General features: G+C 49.6%; 1 protein-coding gene across 4 annotated transcripts in view; it reads left to right on the forward strand.

The window, feature by feature from the left end:
• Window positions 1-16,387, forward strand: part of Abr (ABR activator of RhoGEF and GTPase) — a 195,141-nt gene that overhangs the window by 142,679 nt on the left and 36,075 nt on the right. For all 4 annotated transcript variants that reach the window (XM_087910294.1, XM_087910297.1, XM_087910295.1 and 1 more), the window contains 10 exons: window positions 3,777-3,829; window positions 4,406-4,546; window positions 6,041-6,162; window positions 8,322-8,487; window positions 10,975-11,097; window positions 11,459-11,534; window positions 11,976-12,080; window positions 12,973-13,047; window positions 15,167-15,264; window positions 15,620-15,751. In XM_087910294.1, coding sequence (XP_087766420.1) covers window positions 3,777-3,829; window positions 4,406-4,546; window positions 6,041-6,162; window positions 8,322-8,487; window positions 10,975-11,097; window positions 11,459-11,534; window positions 11,976-12,080; window positions 12,973-13,047; window positions 15,167-15,264; window positions 15,620-15,751 — 1,091 coding nt within the window. The remainder of the gene's footprint in view (window positions 1-3,776; window positions 3,830-4,405; window positions 4,547-6,040; window positions 6,163-8,321; window positions 8,488-10,974; window positions 11,098-11,458; window positions 11,535-11,975; window positions 12,081-12,972; window positions 13,048-15,166; window positions 15,265-15,619; window positions 15,752-16,387) is intronic.

Raw genomic sequence — 16,387 nt, forward strand, 5'->3', positions numbered from 1 at the left:
CCCCTTGTTGGATGAGCACTAGGAAGGAAGCGGCTGCTTGATTCTGGAGGTTGTGCAGCAGCAGCCAGCAAGGTGGCCGAGTGGTGGGACTGCTTTGGAGAGCCAGGAGCCTGGAGCAATGGCTGCAGGTCCCTGCTACAGTGATAGAGGCTGCCATGGAAATCCTGCTCATCATTCGCTTCTGCTGTAACTGCACCTATGGTAACCCAGGCACCCTTCGTGGGAAATGGCATGCCTTAAGCCATCTGGGGACTGGCTAGAATGGACTTCAATCTGGTCAGCAGGATTTAGGGGCTGCAGGGAAGGGAGGATGGTCATGTGGTTGAACCCACTTGCATTTTGCTTTGTGGTCAGTCTGGAGTTGAAATCCAGAGGCTGCACAGCAGAGGGGCAGAGTATCTTTGAAATGGAAGGATCAGGCTAGAAAGGTACTCCTGAGGCTGTGTGTGAAACTGTTGGATTAGCATGTGCGTGCATGAGAATCATTGAGCAACTTCCTAAAGAGGCTAAGGAAGGTGACAGGCTGTAGCTGAAGGCCTGAGGTGGGGCGAGGGACAGCCTGGACAGCTGCCCCTCGAGACAAGAGGGTGACAGCCCAGGCTGGAGAGAGAAGTTGGGAGTTTCTTTGTTTCGTGAGCAGAGAGGATGCTGAGCAGCCAGTGCATTGTGTGCTCGGTGCACACGCTGCCTCCTCTCCGGACAGCTCTGGGAGAACGGGGAGTAGCTGGTTGTTTTCCGGAGCAGTGTTTCCAGCCCTTAAAGACCCTGAGCCCAGGTCCCAGCATTCAGTGTAGAAGGTCCACAGGAGAGGGGGGTGTGGCTGGCTGCTGCTTTGTGAAGGTCACACGCCCACTTCAGCAGAAGGACCTGGAACATCCTCTGTGTCACTTCTTCAGTTGGGGTGAGGAGGTGTCCTAGGTCAGACACATGCTGTTAGTCAGGCTCCTGCTCATAGGATGCCAAATCAGATGCAGGCAGGGAGCTGTCCAGACCTGGTGGGTGACCTAAGCTGCCTCCAGCAGGGTGTGAGGAACACGTGCTGCCTCCAGGCTTGCTGCTGTGGGCCCATGTGTGCCAAGGAGGCAGGTAGCTGGTTAAGGACCTTCCTCTTCCCTCCCACCAGGCGTTTTATCTGCACCCTTCTCAGTCACTTTGCGTGCCTATCTCCGTGGTAACCTGGGGCTCCCGCTACAAGCTGAACTGAGTGGAGGGGAGGGTGGCAGTTTGCTGGAGAAAAGATGCTGGATCAGGTTCCAGCTCTTTGCTAAAGGCCGTATGTCAGGGAGCTAGCTGTTGAGGACCATTGTCCCCATCGTGTTCCCTGGCTTGCTCTGCGTCCTGGGCTTATGGTGGAAGCAGCCTTTGTGTGCTGCCCTACCGCTGATTCCAACAGACTGGGGTCCGATGAAGAGTGAGACTTGAAGCCCTGTCAGGGGTCAGGGAGGGAATGCTGGGTCTGGCTGAGGGGCTACTTAAGTATCTGTGCTGGTTTTCTAACAAGGGAAAAGGGTCAACTCTCTGCCCCCTCTTCCCTCCTGAGAAGGAAGCTTAGTCTTACTGCAGCAGACCCCTGAAACCTGGAGTCTAGGGTCTCTTTGGTCCTCATGATACCATAATCTTTGAAGTCTGCTTCAAAGTGGGAAGTAGGGTGAGGAGCTGCCTCTACAGCTAGTGCTCACCTAGGTAGACGGAGCCTTTCCCAGAACTCTTAAATGTGGAGTTCCGCCTGCCACTCTCTCTCTTGAAGACACATGGGTGAACCAAAATTCAAAACCCACAGCATCCTCACGGCTTTGTGAGGCAAAGTAACATGTGCCTGGGTTTCTGCATGGTAAGAATGGGCTAGTGAAAATTGTGTTTCTTTCTAAAGACGGGGAACAATGCACACGAGGCAGTTCCTTGAAACATGGGACGAGACCAGCGTGTCCATAGTGGTGATCTGGCTTTGGTGTTTATAAAGTTGTGGTCAGGGAAGGCTTCTTGGAGGAGGGAGAGAGACAAGTATGACATCTTATTGGATGGCACCTATCTCAGGAAGACTGTGGTAGCAGGATGCAGGAGTAGACAGTGGGCTGCCCTGCAGAGCCCAGGAACAAGGAAGGGGCAGGGGCTGGGGGAGCAAGGGCACTGGGGGTACCCTTCCTTGCCTGATCCCCCTTGACCAATGCCAAGACTGCAGAATTCGGTCCGTGGCCCTGTCGGATGGACTCTTGAGGTGACTTCAGGCATATTAATACCCCCATCCGAAACCTGATCCACCATTTCTGCAGACTCCGAGCTTAGTCAGAAACCTTTTCCTCCTGGGACCCAGAGAGGGCTGCAGAGGATGGTGATGCAGTGTCGGCTTTCCTGGGGGATGGGACTCCCCCACCCCAAGCCTGTCTGTTGACCTTGTGTCTGCCATCAGGTCTCAGCAGTTCTGGTATCCGCTTTCCTGCTGTGGTGCCAAGGCTTGAGCCACAGGTGGGTGGGGTGCCTTAGACATCCTCAGACCCATGCACACGCCCAAGCTTTCCTGCCACTGTCCCAGTACACCCCAAACCCATGGATCTGCCTATTCCATCTCCTATGGCCTGTCAGGGGGTTGCTAGAAATGGCTGGTTAAGAAAGGGCTACAAATAGTTACAGGTGTTGTGTTTGTGTAAAACAGTGTTTTCTGGCTGCTAATGCATGTTCATGTCAGCAAAATAGCTGTTTATCCTTTGGAGGTTTTGGTTTTGTCGCTGGAGTGTAGAGAGGGCAGCAAAGCAAGGGCTATGGATAGGGTGCTTAATACACCTTAAGAACACATCCTCAGATCAGCAGGATGTTCCCTGAAGTGTTTGCTTAGCCTTTCACAAGGTATCTAGGGCTCTGGAAGACTTTGTTTTGGGGGCTGTCGAAGTGTGAAGTGTCTAGGATCTGGCCAGGTTCTGTGGGCTATTCACTTAGGGTTCTAGTTCTTCAACCAACATTTTGTCTCTTAGAGCACCTATGGCAGAACTCCAAAGGTCCTGGTCCCGGGACTTGAAGATCCAGGTGTAGGGCCAGCACTGAGCTACCAGGTTGGGAAGACCAGACACAGGAAGTGTTGGGCTGCTGGCTGTAGCCTCTACTGTCCCTGATGAATTTCGGTGATCATTATTCACTGTCTGGGGTCACAGAGGAGTGTGGCACATGGGACCTGGCTGTCCTTGCATTTTTCCAGCTTCTTGGGGACTTCTATAGCAAGACTCAACTGCAATTCTTTCAGGAAGTCTTTGCTCCTCAGTTTGCCACTATCCTGAGGATGGAGCTTGCCTTTTGACCCCTGAGCCGATCCTGTTAATGGGGTTTCCCAGCTGGGTGTAACAGCCCTTAGACTGGAAGCGCATGAGAATGGTTGGCATGAGGGAGGTATCCTTTCTGGAAAGTGCCAGGTGCCTTCTGCCATCCTGAAGTCCCGAGGGCACCACAGTGTGCTGAACTCTTTCAGGGTCTACCTGGGTGTGTCTGTATGGTTGTGGACAGGGTCCAGGGGGCACTTCAGCTGTGAGAACCTGGCCAGCACAGGACTGGGTGAGGAGAGGACGGTTGAAGTGGAGAGGGAGCCGGAGTGGACAGAGCTTATGTGTCTCCTACTCTTATTTGGCCTGTGCGTGGAGTAAAAACAGAGGTATGGGTTGCCACAGAACCCACTTGGCTTCCTAGTGAATATTCATTTGGAGAAACAATACAGATTAAAGGTACAAAGCCCACCACTATGATCCAGAGTTTGTACTTCATTGTCCTGTTTCCTTTCTCGGCCTTCCTTTCAGCTCTGCTCTACAAGCCTATTGACCGAGTCACTCGGAGTACCCTGGTCCTACATGTGAGTGTGGAGCCCCAGAGCGGCCAGGGGTGGGGTGGGAATTTTATGTGAAGGCATTGGAGTCACTGAGACTCCATTTGGGGAGCAAGGCAGAGGGTCCCTGGGCCCTGATTGTGCCTGCCTAGCCTATGGTAACCATGCCAACAAGGCCAGGTCCTAAATATAGCTTGGCTAGTGAGCTTGATATTTGGCCAAATGCTCCCTAGGAGGCAGACACTTGCTGCTGCTTCATCCCCTGCCTTGTGGTCTCTAGGGTCCTGGGAGCAGCTGTGCAGTGGGCAGATGAGCATTCCCCAGCTGCTTGGTGAGATAAGGCTTGACCCAACTGCTACCCCTAGGGAAAAAAGTCATGACCACAGCAGAAATCAAAGGGGCATTGCCTTCACCACGGCTGCTCTGACCCTGGTGTTTCAGTTCCGATTTCACAGGCATAGCTGGGTTAGAGTGTGGTCCTAGAGTATCCCCTTAGACTTCTTTGGAATTCTCAGAATTCTTTGGAGGATTGCATGCTCCCCACTGTCTTCTCATTTAACTTGAACCACTCCTCTCAACTCATCCGCCCACATCCTTTCCCAGGATCTGTTGAAGCACACACCTGTGGACCATCCAGACTACCCACTGCTTCAGGATGCCCTCCGAATCTCCCAGAATTTCCTGTCTAGCATTAATGAGGACATTGATCCCCGCCGGACTGCAGTCACAACCCCCAAGGGGGAGGTGAGTTCCGGGCTCTCACAACTTCACACCTCGACTGAGGAGTAGACAGTTAGCCAGGTCCATTGTTCCTGCTGTCCTTGGTGCCGGGCCATCATGTTGAGTGTCCTGTGTGCCCACAGCTGAAGGGAAGCCTGCAGCCCTTGGCCATATCTATAGCATGTCAGGTCCTATTTAAGAAGTTTAAGACTGTTGTCTCATTGGTCCCTATAATAACCTGGTAAGATAGAAAAGGAAACTGAGTCTAACCAATCTCTGAGGCTGGCACAGAGATCCTCACACAGAAGGGTCAGATTAAGATGATTACTGGGCTGTAAAACTTGACACGTTGCCCCCACCAGAGGCTGGGCCTCTGGTTACCTCATTCTTGACACACCTTGTCCCATTTAGATGATGCTTTCAGGGAGCCCCTGAGAGAAGCCAGAGCAAGGCAGTGGACCTAACAACAGAAAACACTAGTCCTGGAGATGGTTTAGGCCACCCAGCTGCTGTAACATCCTTGAAAACACCTAGATGTGACCTTTCGGCTCCCCTGGGATGGTGTGGGAAGCTTCCTAATGGATGAGTGGGAAAGCAGTGTGAAGAATTGGGGAGACTGTGACCCTCAGGGGTCACTAGTCTGGCCTAGATTCAGTGCCTTCTGTCTAATCGAGATAATTAAGGAGCATTTAGGAGGAAAGGCTGAGTGGGTTTATGTTCCCGTGTTACATTTATGGGCCGCCCATGTCTACTGGGAAGGGAAGTAATGAGGGACAGGGTCTGGAGCATGACTAATGGGGCATGGAGCTGTCTGCACGCAGTTCCCAGACCTGGTTTGCAGCACCTCAGAAAATGGCACTAGTTTGTCTTTCTCTGAGGATATCTGAAAACAATCTCTAGAAGGCATAGAGCACTATCAGTCTCGGGCTGTCTTAATCATATCCTCTCAGCATGCTCTCCCACAGACAAAATAGAGTATGTAGGTCACACAGTATATAGCGCACACAGAGAAGGCTGGAATAAATGATGACAGCTCTGAGGGCGGCACGGAGGAAACAGCACATGTCTCATGTGCAGCGAAATGCTTCTGACTGGCCTGATCACTGCAGTCCCCTCACGCCCTTGGGGAATCCCAGGGTCTGTCATCCCTAAGTTGAAGAATCTGCTGAGAAGTAGCACAGACGAGCCTGAGTGGGCTGGCTGGGCAAGATGAGCTGAAACTAGATCAAACTCTCTACTCGGGGGGACTGTGAGGTTGGAGGCGTTCATGGCCAGGGATGGAGAAACCAAGTCATTCCAGAGAGTTTTTATCCAGGGGAAGCTGGGAGAGGGTGCGGTTATTGAGTTACGTTAAGCGCGTACTGTGTGCCCCTGCGCTGTGCTGTTCCATGGTGAACGCTGCTTCACAAGGCAGATGCCACCCGCTTAGCTGTACAGACAGTAAATCTGAGAGGGGAGCACAGCTGAGAAGGGCAGGGTCTGGGCTCTGAGCAGGTGGGGGTGTCCTGTCTCCCTCAGACTCGGCAGCTGGTGAAGGACGGCTTCCTGGTAGAGATGTCTGAGAGCTCCCGGAAGCTGCGGCATGTCTTTCTCTTCACGGATGTCCTACTGTGTGCCAAGCTGAAGAAGACCTCTGCGGGGTAAGAATGTGGGGGGTGGGGCCACAGTCGGGGACAACTGGAGTGCCCCATATGGAATCCTCAGCAGCTTGCACCGTCTGTCACGCATGTTAGCCAGCCAGGAGTGGTGGCTCCTGTCTGTAGGAAGGCTAACACAGAAAGATTGCAATGAGTTGAAGGCTTCCAGGGTTACAGTGTGAGACCAACATGTATGTTCAATTCAGTTTTACTCTGTAGCCTCTTCTAACAAGAAATCCTGTTGTTTTAATATATTACAGGAGAAAATAACCTACTTGAATGTAAGCATTAAGTCTTCTGTGACTATATTTCTTTCCTGTAATTTTTTTTAATGGTTTTGTGCTTTTTCTCATAATTGTGCTAAAAGAATGCCCAATTTGGGGATCTACTTTTTAATTTTTTGGTATTTTCAAGACAGTATCTCACTATGTAGCTCTGACTGTCCTGGAACTCAATATGTAGGCCTTGAACTCATAGAGATCTGCTGCCTCTGCCTCCTGAGTACTTAGATTACAGGTGTGTGCCACTTCATCTAGCTTGGGCTCTGCCTTTTCTATCCCTTGCCATAAAAGCATTTTTCTTACTGCTGCTGGATGTCACAACCAGTGCTTTGCTTTTCTGTGTGATATTAAGTGGCTAAGCCATAATTTACTCAAGAATTTGACAAAGTTTTGTTTTGTTTTTGTTTTTCGAGGCACGGTTTCTCTGTGTAGCCCTGGCTGTCCTGGAACTCACTCTGTAGACTAGGCTGGCCTCGAGCTCAGAGATCCGCCTGCCTCTGCCTCCAGAGTGCTGGGATTAAAGGCATGCACTACCATTCCTGGTTTGACAAAGTTTGTGCTAAAACTGCAATTCTGCGACTATTCATTACATCTGCTGCCATTTATTGAGGTTTCTGCCACTCCAGGTGCTGTGACAAATGCCTCAGATACATTGTTTCTAATCTTCTGTCATCTTCACAAAGTGGTTACTATTTCCTCTCTCACAGTCAGAAGTCATAGAGAAGGCAAGTAAGTTGCCTAAGGTCACACAGCTAGAAATGGAGGAGATGGAATTTGAACCCTACTCTAACTTGGAAGCTCCTTTTCAACTCCTTTTCAGTAGTGTGGATATAACTCTGTGCATGACCAGAAAAAGTTGTTCCGTATTTCTACACATATTTTTCCATCTACATTTATAACCTATTATGTGCTAAGTATGTTGCCTCACACTATAGAGGAAGATCTGTGTGCTTGTTGAAACATAAGGGACTAGAATTGGGAACAAATCTAATTCTCAGAGGAAGTCAAAGCAGGGAGGAGGTTATTATGGTTGAGGACGTGACTCCCAAGAAGTAGACTGGCAGAGAAGCCGATAGGAAGCAGTGCACTGGGTTTATGCTCCTGTCTTACGTTTATGAGCCCAGTGTCTGTGGGAAGGGAGCGGGGAAGGGACAGGGTCTGCAGCATGTAACAAGACATGGAGCTCCCTCCACCTTCAGTCCTTCTCCCACAGCAGATATTAATAATCAACCATAGCACCCTTTCCCACTAGGTGTAGGTGTAGCTAACTAGCTTGCTTGCTTGACCAATTGACTGATTGACTATAGCCTGACCTGGCTATGTAGACCAGGCTGGCCTTGTATTTATGGAGATCTCTCTGCCTCTGCCTCTGAGTGCTGGGGTTAAAGTCGTGTGCCACCATGTCATTTTGTAACCCCCAACTCAGGGCTCTGTATGATCCCTGTGGATCAGAACTGGCATTCAGAATAGCGTCTGTAGCCCATCCCTGCTGTAAAGGACAATGAATGTGAGCTTCGGGACGGATAGACTAGGGGAGCTGGCAGGGTGTGAGGCTCGTGATAGGAAAGCATGAGCACCCCCCCCACACACACACACACACGGCTTCTTTCTACTTGATACACAATGATTTAGATATTTAGAAGCATAAAAAGTCCTACTGGATGAAGGACTATCAAGGTGAAGAACAGGCCTCACCGCTGGCTCACCCAGACCTGATTCTCAATGCTCCACGTGCGTGTGCTTGAAGTCCTCAAGGGCAGGGAGTGTTCCTGCCTCCCATGAGTCTCAGCAGATCCCTTTATGGGTAGGTTTTTTCTCTGGGTGAGCAGTTTGCATTGAAGAGGCTGCCTTGCTTAGCTCATGTCTCCTGCTTGCTTACAGAAAGCATCAGCAGTATGACTGTAAGTGGTACATCCCCCTGGCTGACTTAGTGTTCCCGTCCCCTGAGGAGTCAGAGGCCAGTCCCCAGGTCCACCCCTTCCCAGACCACGAGCTAGAGGACATGAAAATGAAGATCTCTGCCCTCAAGAGTGAGATTCAGAAGGAGGTAAGTGCATGGCCTTGGGTGTTCTGAGGAGGTGGGGGTGGGCGGGCTGCAAGCTCGAGGGTGTGATAAGGGAGGCAGGGTTCAAGAATGGGAGCCCCTGCCGGTATGTGTCAGTGCTTTGGGGAGGCCAAGGACCGCTGCTTAGAACCGAGTGGGTTTAATTATGGAAGGTTTCCTCAGTAACTGTGTGTGTTGAACAATGTAGAAAAGGAAAGAAAGAAGAGGGATGAGAGGCTTTCTTGGGAAAAAAAAAAAAACAGCCTGAAGAGCACAGGAGGCCCCGTGAGAAGCTGACGCCTCTGAAAGGCAAATAAAGAGGAGAGGGAACCCGAGCACCACAGTTGGCCAGCCTCCTCTGTTAGGCACTGAAGGGCATGCTAAGAAAGAAAACAGAGCATTTAAGAGCATTGGCTGCTCTTCCAGGTCTTCATATGGCAGCTCACAACTGTCTGTAACTCCACTTCCAGGGGCTCTGATACCTTCACAGACATACATGCAGGCAAAACACTGATGCACATAAAATAAAAAATAAGTAAATCTTAAAAACAAAAAAAGACCCTGAGATTCTTGCTACACATAAGCTAACCTTTTAAAACCTGATAAAGCCTGTGGGTCATATTCACAGACATACTGTAGAAAAGTTGTGCAAAATAACTAGACAGTTAAGGGGATCAAAATAGAAACTGAAAACTACTTAGAAGTGCATAAAAAATGAAATTATGGACTGGAGAGATGGTGGTTAAGATTCTAGAGGTCCTAAGTTCCATTCCCAGCAACCACATGGTGGCGCACAACCATCTGTAATGAGATCTGGCTCCCTCTTCTGGCCTGCAGGCATACATGCAGACAGAACCCTGTATATATAATAAATAAATCTTTTTAAAAATAATTAAATTACAGCAAACCAAAAACCGTGGAATGAGACCAAAGCAGTGTTTTAGAGGAAAATGTGTAGCCTTACTTTGGGGCAGGTGAGGTGTCTCAGTAGGTAAAAGCACTTTCCCAAACCTGACCGCCCAGGTTCAGTCCCCAGGACCCACATGATGCAAGGGAAAGAGCGGACTCCTTCAAGTTTACCCTCTGAGCCATCTTGCTGGCCATACTAATAATTTTTAAGCCAGGGAGACAGAGGCAGACAGATCTCTGAGTTCAAGGCCAGCCTGGTCTGCATAGTGAGTTCTAGATCAGCCATGACTGTTACACAGAGAAACCCTGTCTCAAAAAATCAAAAATAAGTAAATAAATAAAATATGATAGCAAATTTTAAAACTCATTTTTCTAGTTGTCAGTGTAATAAATGCCTACACTACTAATAGGAAGAGTAAAATTGATTCTCACTTCCCTGACGTTGTTAACCATGTCAAGTGTATGCGGGGAGGCGTCACAAGGACAACACGTGTCCTGTTCTGGTAGTTTCTAAGCTCCTCACAGAATTACACCTGGAACTGTCAGATTCCCTTTAGCAGCTACAGTGTATTCCATCTCCACTGTCAAACATATATCTGTGCACTTGGATTGTTTCTGGTTCCTTCTCTGTAGGAGGCGGGTCTACAATGCACATCACTGCCCTGTGTCTGAAGTCTCTACAAGTGACATGCCTGGACAGATGTGTGCATGCATTTGGCAGAGCCACCTCTGAGAAAGTTACTACTTTCTTCCTACAGGATTTTGAGAGCCATTGCCACAGGCCTGGCTGTGGGGTTTGTTAGAGTTTTGCCAGACTATTATGTTAAGGGCTGTGGGGATGCCTCAGTGGTTAAAACGCTTGCCATGCAAGCAAGAAAACCAGAGTTCAGATAAATAGAACCCATGTAGAGACTGGCTCAGTGGAGCGACTCTTCTGTAATTTCAGCACACGTGATCACACACATGCACATCATACATATCCATGAAGGAAAAAGAATGAGGTTAATCCAAATTAAAGAGCATGGGAATTTCAGTGACCCTGAGATCCTAAGCACAGGAAACTTCCTTGATGCAATAGAAAGTTGGAAAATTGGAGAGAACTACTTGGGCAGTGCAGAGCAAACTTGTCAACGAGCAGGGCAGACCAGACTTAGAGGCCCTGCAGTCAGGCCAGCAGCTGGGATTCGGTGCTGAAAGGTGTCTGAGGGCTTTCTAATAGAAGCCATTGAGTCACGGGGTAGAGTGGGAGGTCTCTTACAGAATCTATGAGAAGATCCCTTACTTTGGTGGGCTCTGGCTTTAGGGTAGTCTAGTTGTCTGGCCTGCCAGTGAATGTTTTGTAAAAGGACTTGGGACTGGGGCCACATTGCCTTAGTTGCATGTAAATGATAAACTCACAGAAGGGTTAGTTAGGAATTAGCTGGCTCTTGGGAGGTGCATACCTAGGCCCTAGATATCAAAACCTCATGAAATAGAACAAATAAACCCAATTAACACACAGGAGAATGTTGTGCTTAGCGCAGCTCAGTGAGACATGAAGTCTTTGTATGAGGAAGAACACCCGTGTCTTGTCTCCTGCAGAAAGCCAACAAGGGACAGAGCCGAGCCATTGAGCGCCTAAAAAAGAAGATGTTTGAGAATGAGTTCTTACTGCTGCTCAATTCCCCCACAATCCCGTTCCGGATACACAATCGGAATGGAAAGGTCAGGAGAAGGGTGGAAGGTCACCTGTTTCAGGGCCGCCCACTCTCCGAGGCTTCTGGCACTGACCCATGGGAATCAGGGTCAGATGCTGGGATCCCCATATCCCAAGAAAGCTGCCACAGCTCTAGCCCCTAGACACGCTCTCCCTGCTAACAGGAACCTACTGCCCTCTGCTGGCCACCATTGGCACTGCCGCTGCCACTCTTGTTATTGGCTTCCTATAAGGGCAGCCCCACCCTCGTTGCCTCCTTCAGCCTCTGAGGGGCCTGAGTAAGAAGAGGCTTTGATGGGAAGCCTAGAAGTTGGGGTTGCACTTTGTCCAGCTGTGGTCACTGTGCTGAACTCTTGCCTTTCCCTCCAGAGTTACCTGTTTCTTCTGTCCTCTGACTACGAGAGGTCGGAGTGGAGAGAGGCCATCCAGAAGCTACAGAAGAAGGGTAAAGTCTCACCCAGTCCCACACTGTTCTGAAGGCATCCTTGGCAGCAGAAGGCCTTGTGTCTTTCCCATCTTATCATGTCCAGTGTCTCTCCAGCCCTCATAGTTACCCCTTAAGATGCCAGGAGGTAGCATTGGAATGTTCCTCTCAGTTTAGGTCTGATTAAGGCACACAGCGAATTCCTAACAGGCTACCCAGGGCTCTGGGTGGGTGTCCTCCCTTCTCTTGCTTCCCACTCACGCACATGAGCTCCTTTCCTACTGCCGCCTCTCACAGCACCCACAACTGTGCTCATGTGAATACCTGCAGGACTTCCCCCTCTGCACAGAGAAGCAGCTCCCACACCAGAAACTCAGCTGATTTCCTGAAGCGTCTTCAAGGAAGAGCAGCAGGTCCTGTGGACCTGTAGTGAAGCTCTGTCCCTCTTGGCTCCTCCCACAGATCTCCAGGCCTTTGTCCTGAGTTCTGTGGAGCTCCAGGTGCTCACGGGATCCTGCTTCAAGCTTAGGACTGTGCACAACATCCCTGTTACCAGCAATAAAGATGGTAAGACTTGCAACTCCAGGCTGCCCAGCCAGCAAGTCCAGGCTACTGGAGTCTTGCTCAGGGTCTTCTACAAGGACGGAGGAGGGTAGATGTGGCTGATAATGGCTGATCTTTCTGCCCAGTGTGGCTGGAACTCAGGGATTTTAAATGGGAGGTACTCTCTCAAGGGCTCAGGTGTTCTTTGACCCCATCTAGTCTGAGAGAAAAATCTGCGCCGTGGAGCCCTGGGATGGTGTTGAGTTCATGAGAAAGTCTCCCAATCAGCAAAAGGCTGCAGGATGGGGCAGGGATGTGGGGGTAAGGGCGAGACAGTAGGCAGACTGGAGAAGGATATGGGAAATCAGGACAGGTGTTTTTGGAGGTAGATTTGGAAGGCCTTGATTACCAAGCAAGGGAGTTTGGGGGTGGTGCTGTAATTCCAGGAGCCTACAGGAGGGTTCTAAGCGGGGAGAGCTGTGATGAGACTAGAAACTGGCCCAGAGTGTTCTCTGGTGCTGGAAGGGTGTCTACTTTTCCCAGTGCTGGGATTTCAGGCTCACCTGGGGACCTTTGTGTCCCAGACCAGGCCCAAGACTTCCTCTGAGCCTTTTCTTTTTCATTAGAACAAAGTGACTCAAATCAGTTCATTTCCATTTTTAAAGATTAGGCAGAGGAGGGCAGCCTAAGATATGTTCTGAGGGAGAGAAGGTACTAAATGACTGACCTAAGATATTTGTTCTAGCTCCCAATCTGAACAGAGGGGAGAAGGACCCCTCTTTTCCTAGGTCACATTGTGGGGAAACAGTGGGCTTTGACTTTGTTTCCCAGATGGCCACCAGGTGGCGCTGTGGACCAAGGCCCCTGTCGGCCTTCTTTCTGACACCTCTATCCTCCAGTCTTTGATCTCTTGCAGATGACGAGTCTCCAGGACTGTATGGTTTCCTTCATGTCATCGTCCACTCCGCCAAGGGGTTTAAACAATCAGCCAGTAAGTGCCCCCTTAGCCCTAGAAAGAAGTTGAGTGTCCCTTTCCATTTTTCATAGCAAGTCCCTATGTTCCCACTACGTAAAGCTCCCTCCCCTCAGCTGCTCAACCCTGGCCTCCCCAAGCTGGGGTCCTGCTAATACGCATGGAGTCTTGGGACTTCCCCCGAAGTCTAAAGCCAGTTCCTCTTGTTGGCGAAGCCACCTTTGCTCTTTGTCTCCAAGATCTGCTCTCCATCAGGAATTTCCTCAGAGCTACAGACACCTAGACCCAAACCCAGGTCTTGTGACTGCAAACTCTGACTCTGGGCTCATTTCTTAACCTTCCTGAGCTTCAGTGTACTCTTCATAAAAGGCAGTCACAGGCCTGGAGAGATGACTCAGTGGTTAAGAGCACTTGTTGCTCCTGCAGAAGACCTGGGTTCAGTTCCTAGCACCCACATGGTGGGTTACCACCATCTGTAACTCCAGGTCCAGGGGATCTGACACCACCTTCTGGCCTCCACAAGCACCAGGTACATGTATGGTACATAGACATATGTGCAGGCAAAACACTCATATAAATAAAATAAATCTAAAACATTTTTTTCTTTTATATTTTGTTTGAGACCATCTTTATGTAACCCTGGTTGACCTAGAACTTGCTATGTAGACCAGGCTGGCTTCAAACTCACAGAGATCCTTCTACTTCTGCCTCCTGAGTACTGGAATTAAAGAAATATACCATCATGTCCTGTTGTAATAGAAGCGGCGGGCAGGCCACTTCCCGCCGCCTGGCTCCCGGCTAACTTTACCCAAAATAATTACACGGAAACTGTATTCATTTAAACACTGCCTGACCCATTAGTTCTAGCCTCTTATTGGCTAACTCTCACATATTGATTCAACCCATTTCTAATAATCTGTATCGCCACTTGACTGTGGCTTACCAGCATGAATTTAACCAGCGTCTGTCTCAGAGAGGAGAGCCGTGGCGTCTGCCTGACTCTGCTTTCTTTCTCCCAGCATCCTGTTCTGTCTACTCTGCCTAGATAAGCTGCTGTCCTATCAAAAGGCCAAGGCAGTCTTTATTTAACCAATGAAAGCTGTCCTATCAAAAGGCCAAGGCAGTCTTTATTTAACCAATAAAAGCAACACATAGAACGAAGACCCTCCTACTCCAATGTCCTCAAAAACAAAAGTCAAGGTGATTACATTTGTTTTTATTGAGCTAACTATTACTGTATGTGTACACAGTGTTTGGGGCTTCTAGGGATGGAGCCTCATTTCCTGCACATACCGAGCAAATGTTTGACCCTATACTCTATCTCAGACTTTTTTTTTTTAAGACAAGGTCTCACCATGTAGCTCTGGCTGTCCTGGAACTTTCTATGTATACCAGGCTGTCCTCAAACTCACAGAGATCCACCTGCTTCTGCCTCCTGAGGACTGGGATTAAAGGCATGCACCACCACACCTATCTTCAATTAAACTTCTTAATGCTACTTCTTGTCCAGTCAGTTTATAGTTCCTGTTTGCTGGATGAGGAACCGTGAGTCACAGGGATGTGAAATGACTTAATACAGCACACAGGCTCAGAAATTCAGGGCTTCTGGCTCCTGCTTCTTCATAACAAGTTCGTGCTTATTGGCCCATAAACAGCCATTCATTCAGCAGCATGTCTGGGAAACCTCCCCATGCTTCCAGGGTGAACAGGCCTCCCCTTTGTGTCCCCAGCAGGGTGAAGTGAGTCTTGGCACCTGCCATGCTGTTGTGTCCCTTATAATCTCCCTCTCCTGCTGTAAGTACTTCAAAGAAAGGGACACTGAATTTACAGAACACATACAGCATACCCAGAGAAAAGCAAGAGAGTGGCCAGGACCTTGGCATGTTTGAGGCCTTTGTAGGCTCATTTCCTGACTTGGTCTCCTGGCACCTCCCTGTGGACACTAATACAATTTCTGTTTTGTACATGGGAAGCTGAAGCTCTAAGGATTGCATAGGTTGTGTAACCCATAGAGACGCTGTAGGATCCACGTACCCTGGATACCAAAACTCAGGTCCTGCCCTTTAGAACCTATACCTGTCCCCCTTCCTTCCCGGCTGTTCGGGCCTCACTTGGTATGTCTGTCCTTCCCCTGCAGATCTGTACTGTACTCTGGAGGTAGATTCCTTTGGCTATTTTGTCAGCAAAGCCAAAACCAGGGTGTTTCGGGACACAACGGAGCCCAAGTGGGATGAGGTGAGTAGACGAGGCTCGTGTCCACATTGGTCATTGAACATACCTCTCTGCTGGGGGTGGCTGTATCACTGGCTGGGCCAACTGTGTCTCCCTTACTTCCTACTAGTCATCTGCTTAGACCAGTGGTTAGGACAGTGGGTCGGGGTTTTAGCTAAGGCTCCCAAACCCTACTCTGCCCATCACATAGAGGTCTCTAGGTACTCTAGAAAGTACCAGTGCCCCTCTGTGTCTTGGGATGTGGCCCTCCAGGGTCCTCCTTAGCCTTGCAAAGCCAAGGCCTATACACGTTGGGAACCCAGGAAGCTACAAGTCTTTCAGAGTCTCAAGGCCCTTTGTTCCTTCCATCTGTCGCCAGGAGTTTGAAATCGAGCTGGAGGGGTCACAGTCCCTGAGGATCCTGTGCTATGAGAAATGCTATGATAAGACCAAGGTCAACAAAGACAACAACGAGATTGTGGACAAGATCATGGGCAAGGGGCAGATCCAGGTAAGGAGCCAGGGAGAGACCTGGAGAGCTGCGAGCCAGGGTTACACAGTGGAGGAGTCCTTCTCGTACATCAAAGTTGAGACACATTCCCCAAGGTTGGCTCCTTGGTGTGTCCCGGCTGTCCATCGATACTGGTCCCCAGGCCACTATGCCTGGCCCAGGTAGACCACTGTTTCTGCAAGATAGACAGATAAAAGGGGGGTTTGCTCTCACAGTCGCTTTTAGGCTGTTGGTGGTGGCTTTTTGTGTGACACTGTGGGGAAGCATCCTGACAATGTTGTAAGCAGGAAAAGGGATGGCTGTTTATAATGAGCTGTGTTTGCTAGGAGCGTAAGACGGGAGAGAGTCCCATGTCCTCCACCGTCGCTCTTCTGTCAAATGGCTGCCGTGTCCATCCTATGTTGGGAGGCGCTGTCCCAGGGTGGGGCCTTGGCATATTAGTAGGTGCGTGCACGTGGTTCAGTTGTGTTTCTTGATGCTCTGAAGATGCAAATAGGTAAAAGGTTCTGTGCGTATTTTCATCTCCGGAACATTGTGCCAGTCTTGAAGATGGCTGCTATCTACTTAGGGATAACATTTAACATGGAGCCATTCACACTGTGGCCTCATGCTTAAGACACACTGGTTGTAGCTTCT

Source organism: Myodes glareolus, chromosome 9 (genome assembly GCF_982192425.1).
Source record: "Myodes glareolus chromosome 9, mMyoGla1.1, whole genome shotgun sequence".
Classification (NCBI taxonomy): domain Eukaryota; kingdom Metazoa; phylum Chordata; class Mammalia; order Rodentia; family Cricetidae; genus Myodes; species Myodes glareolus.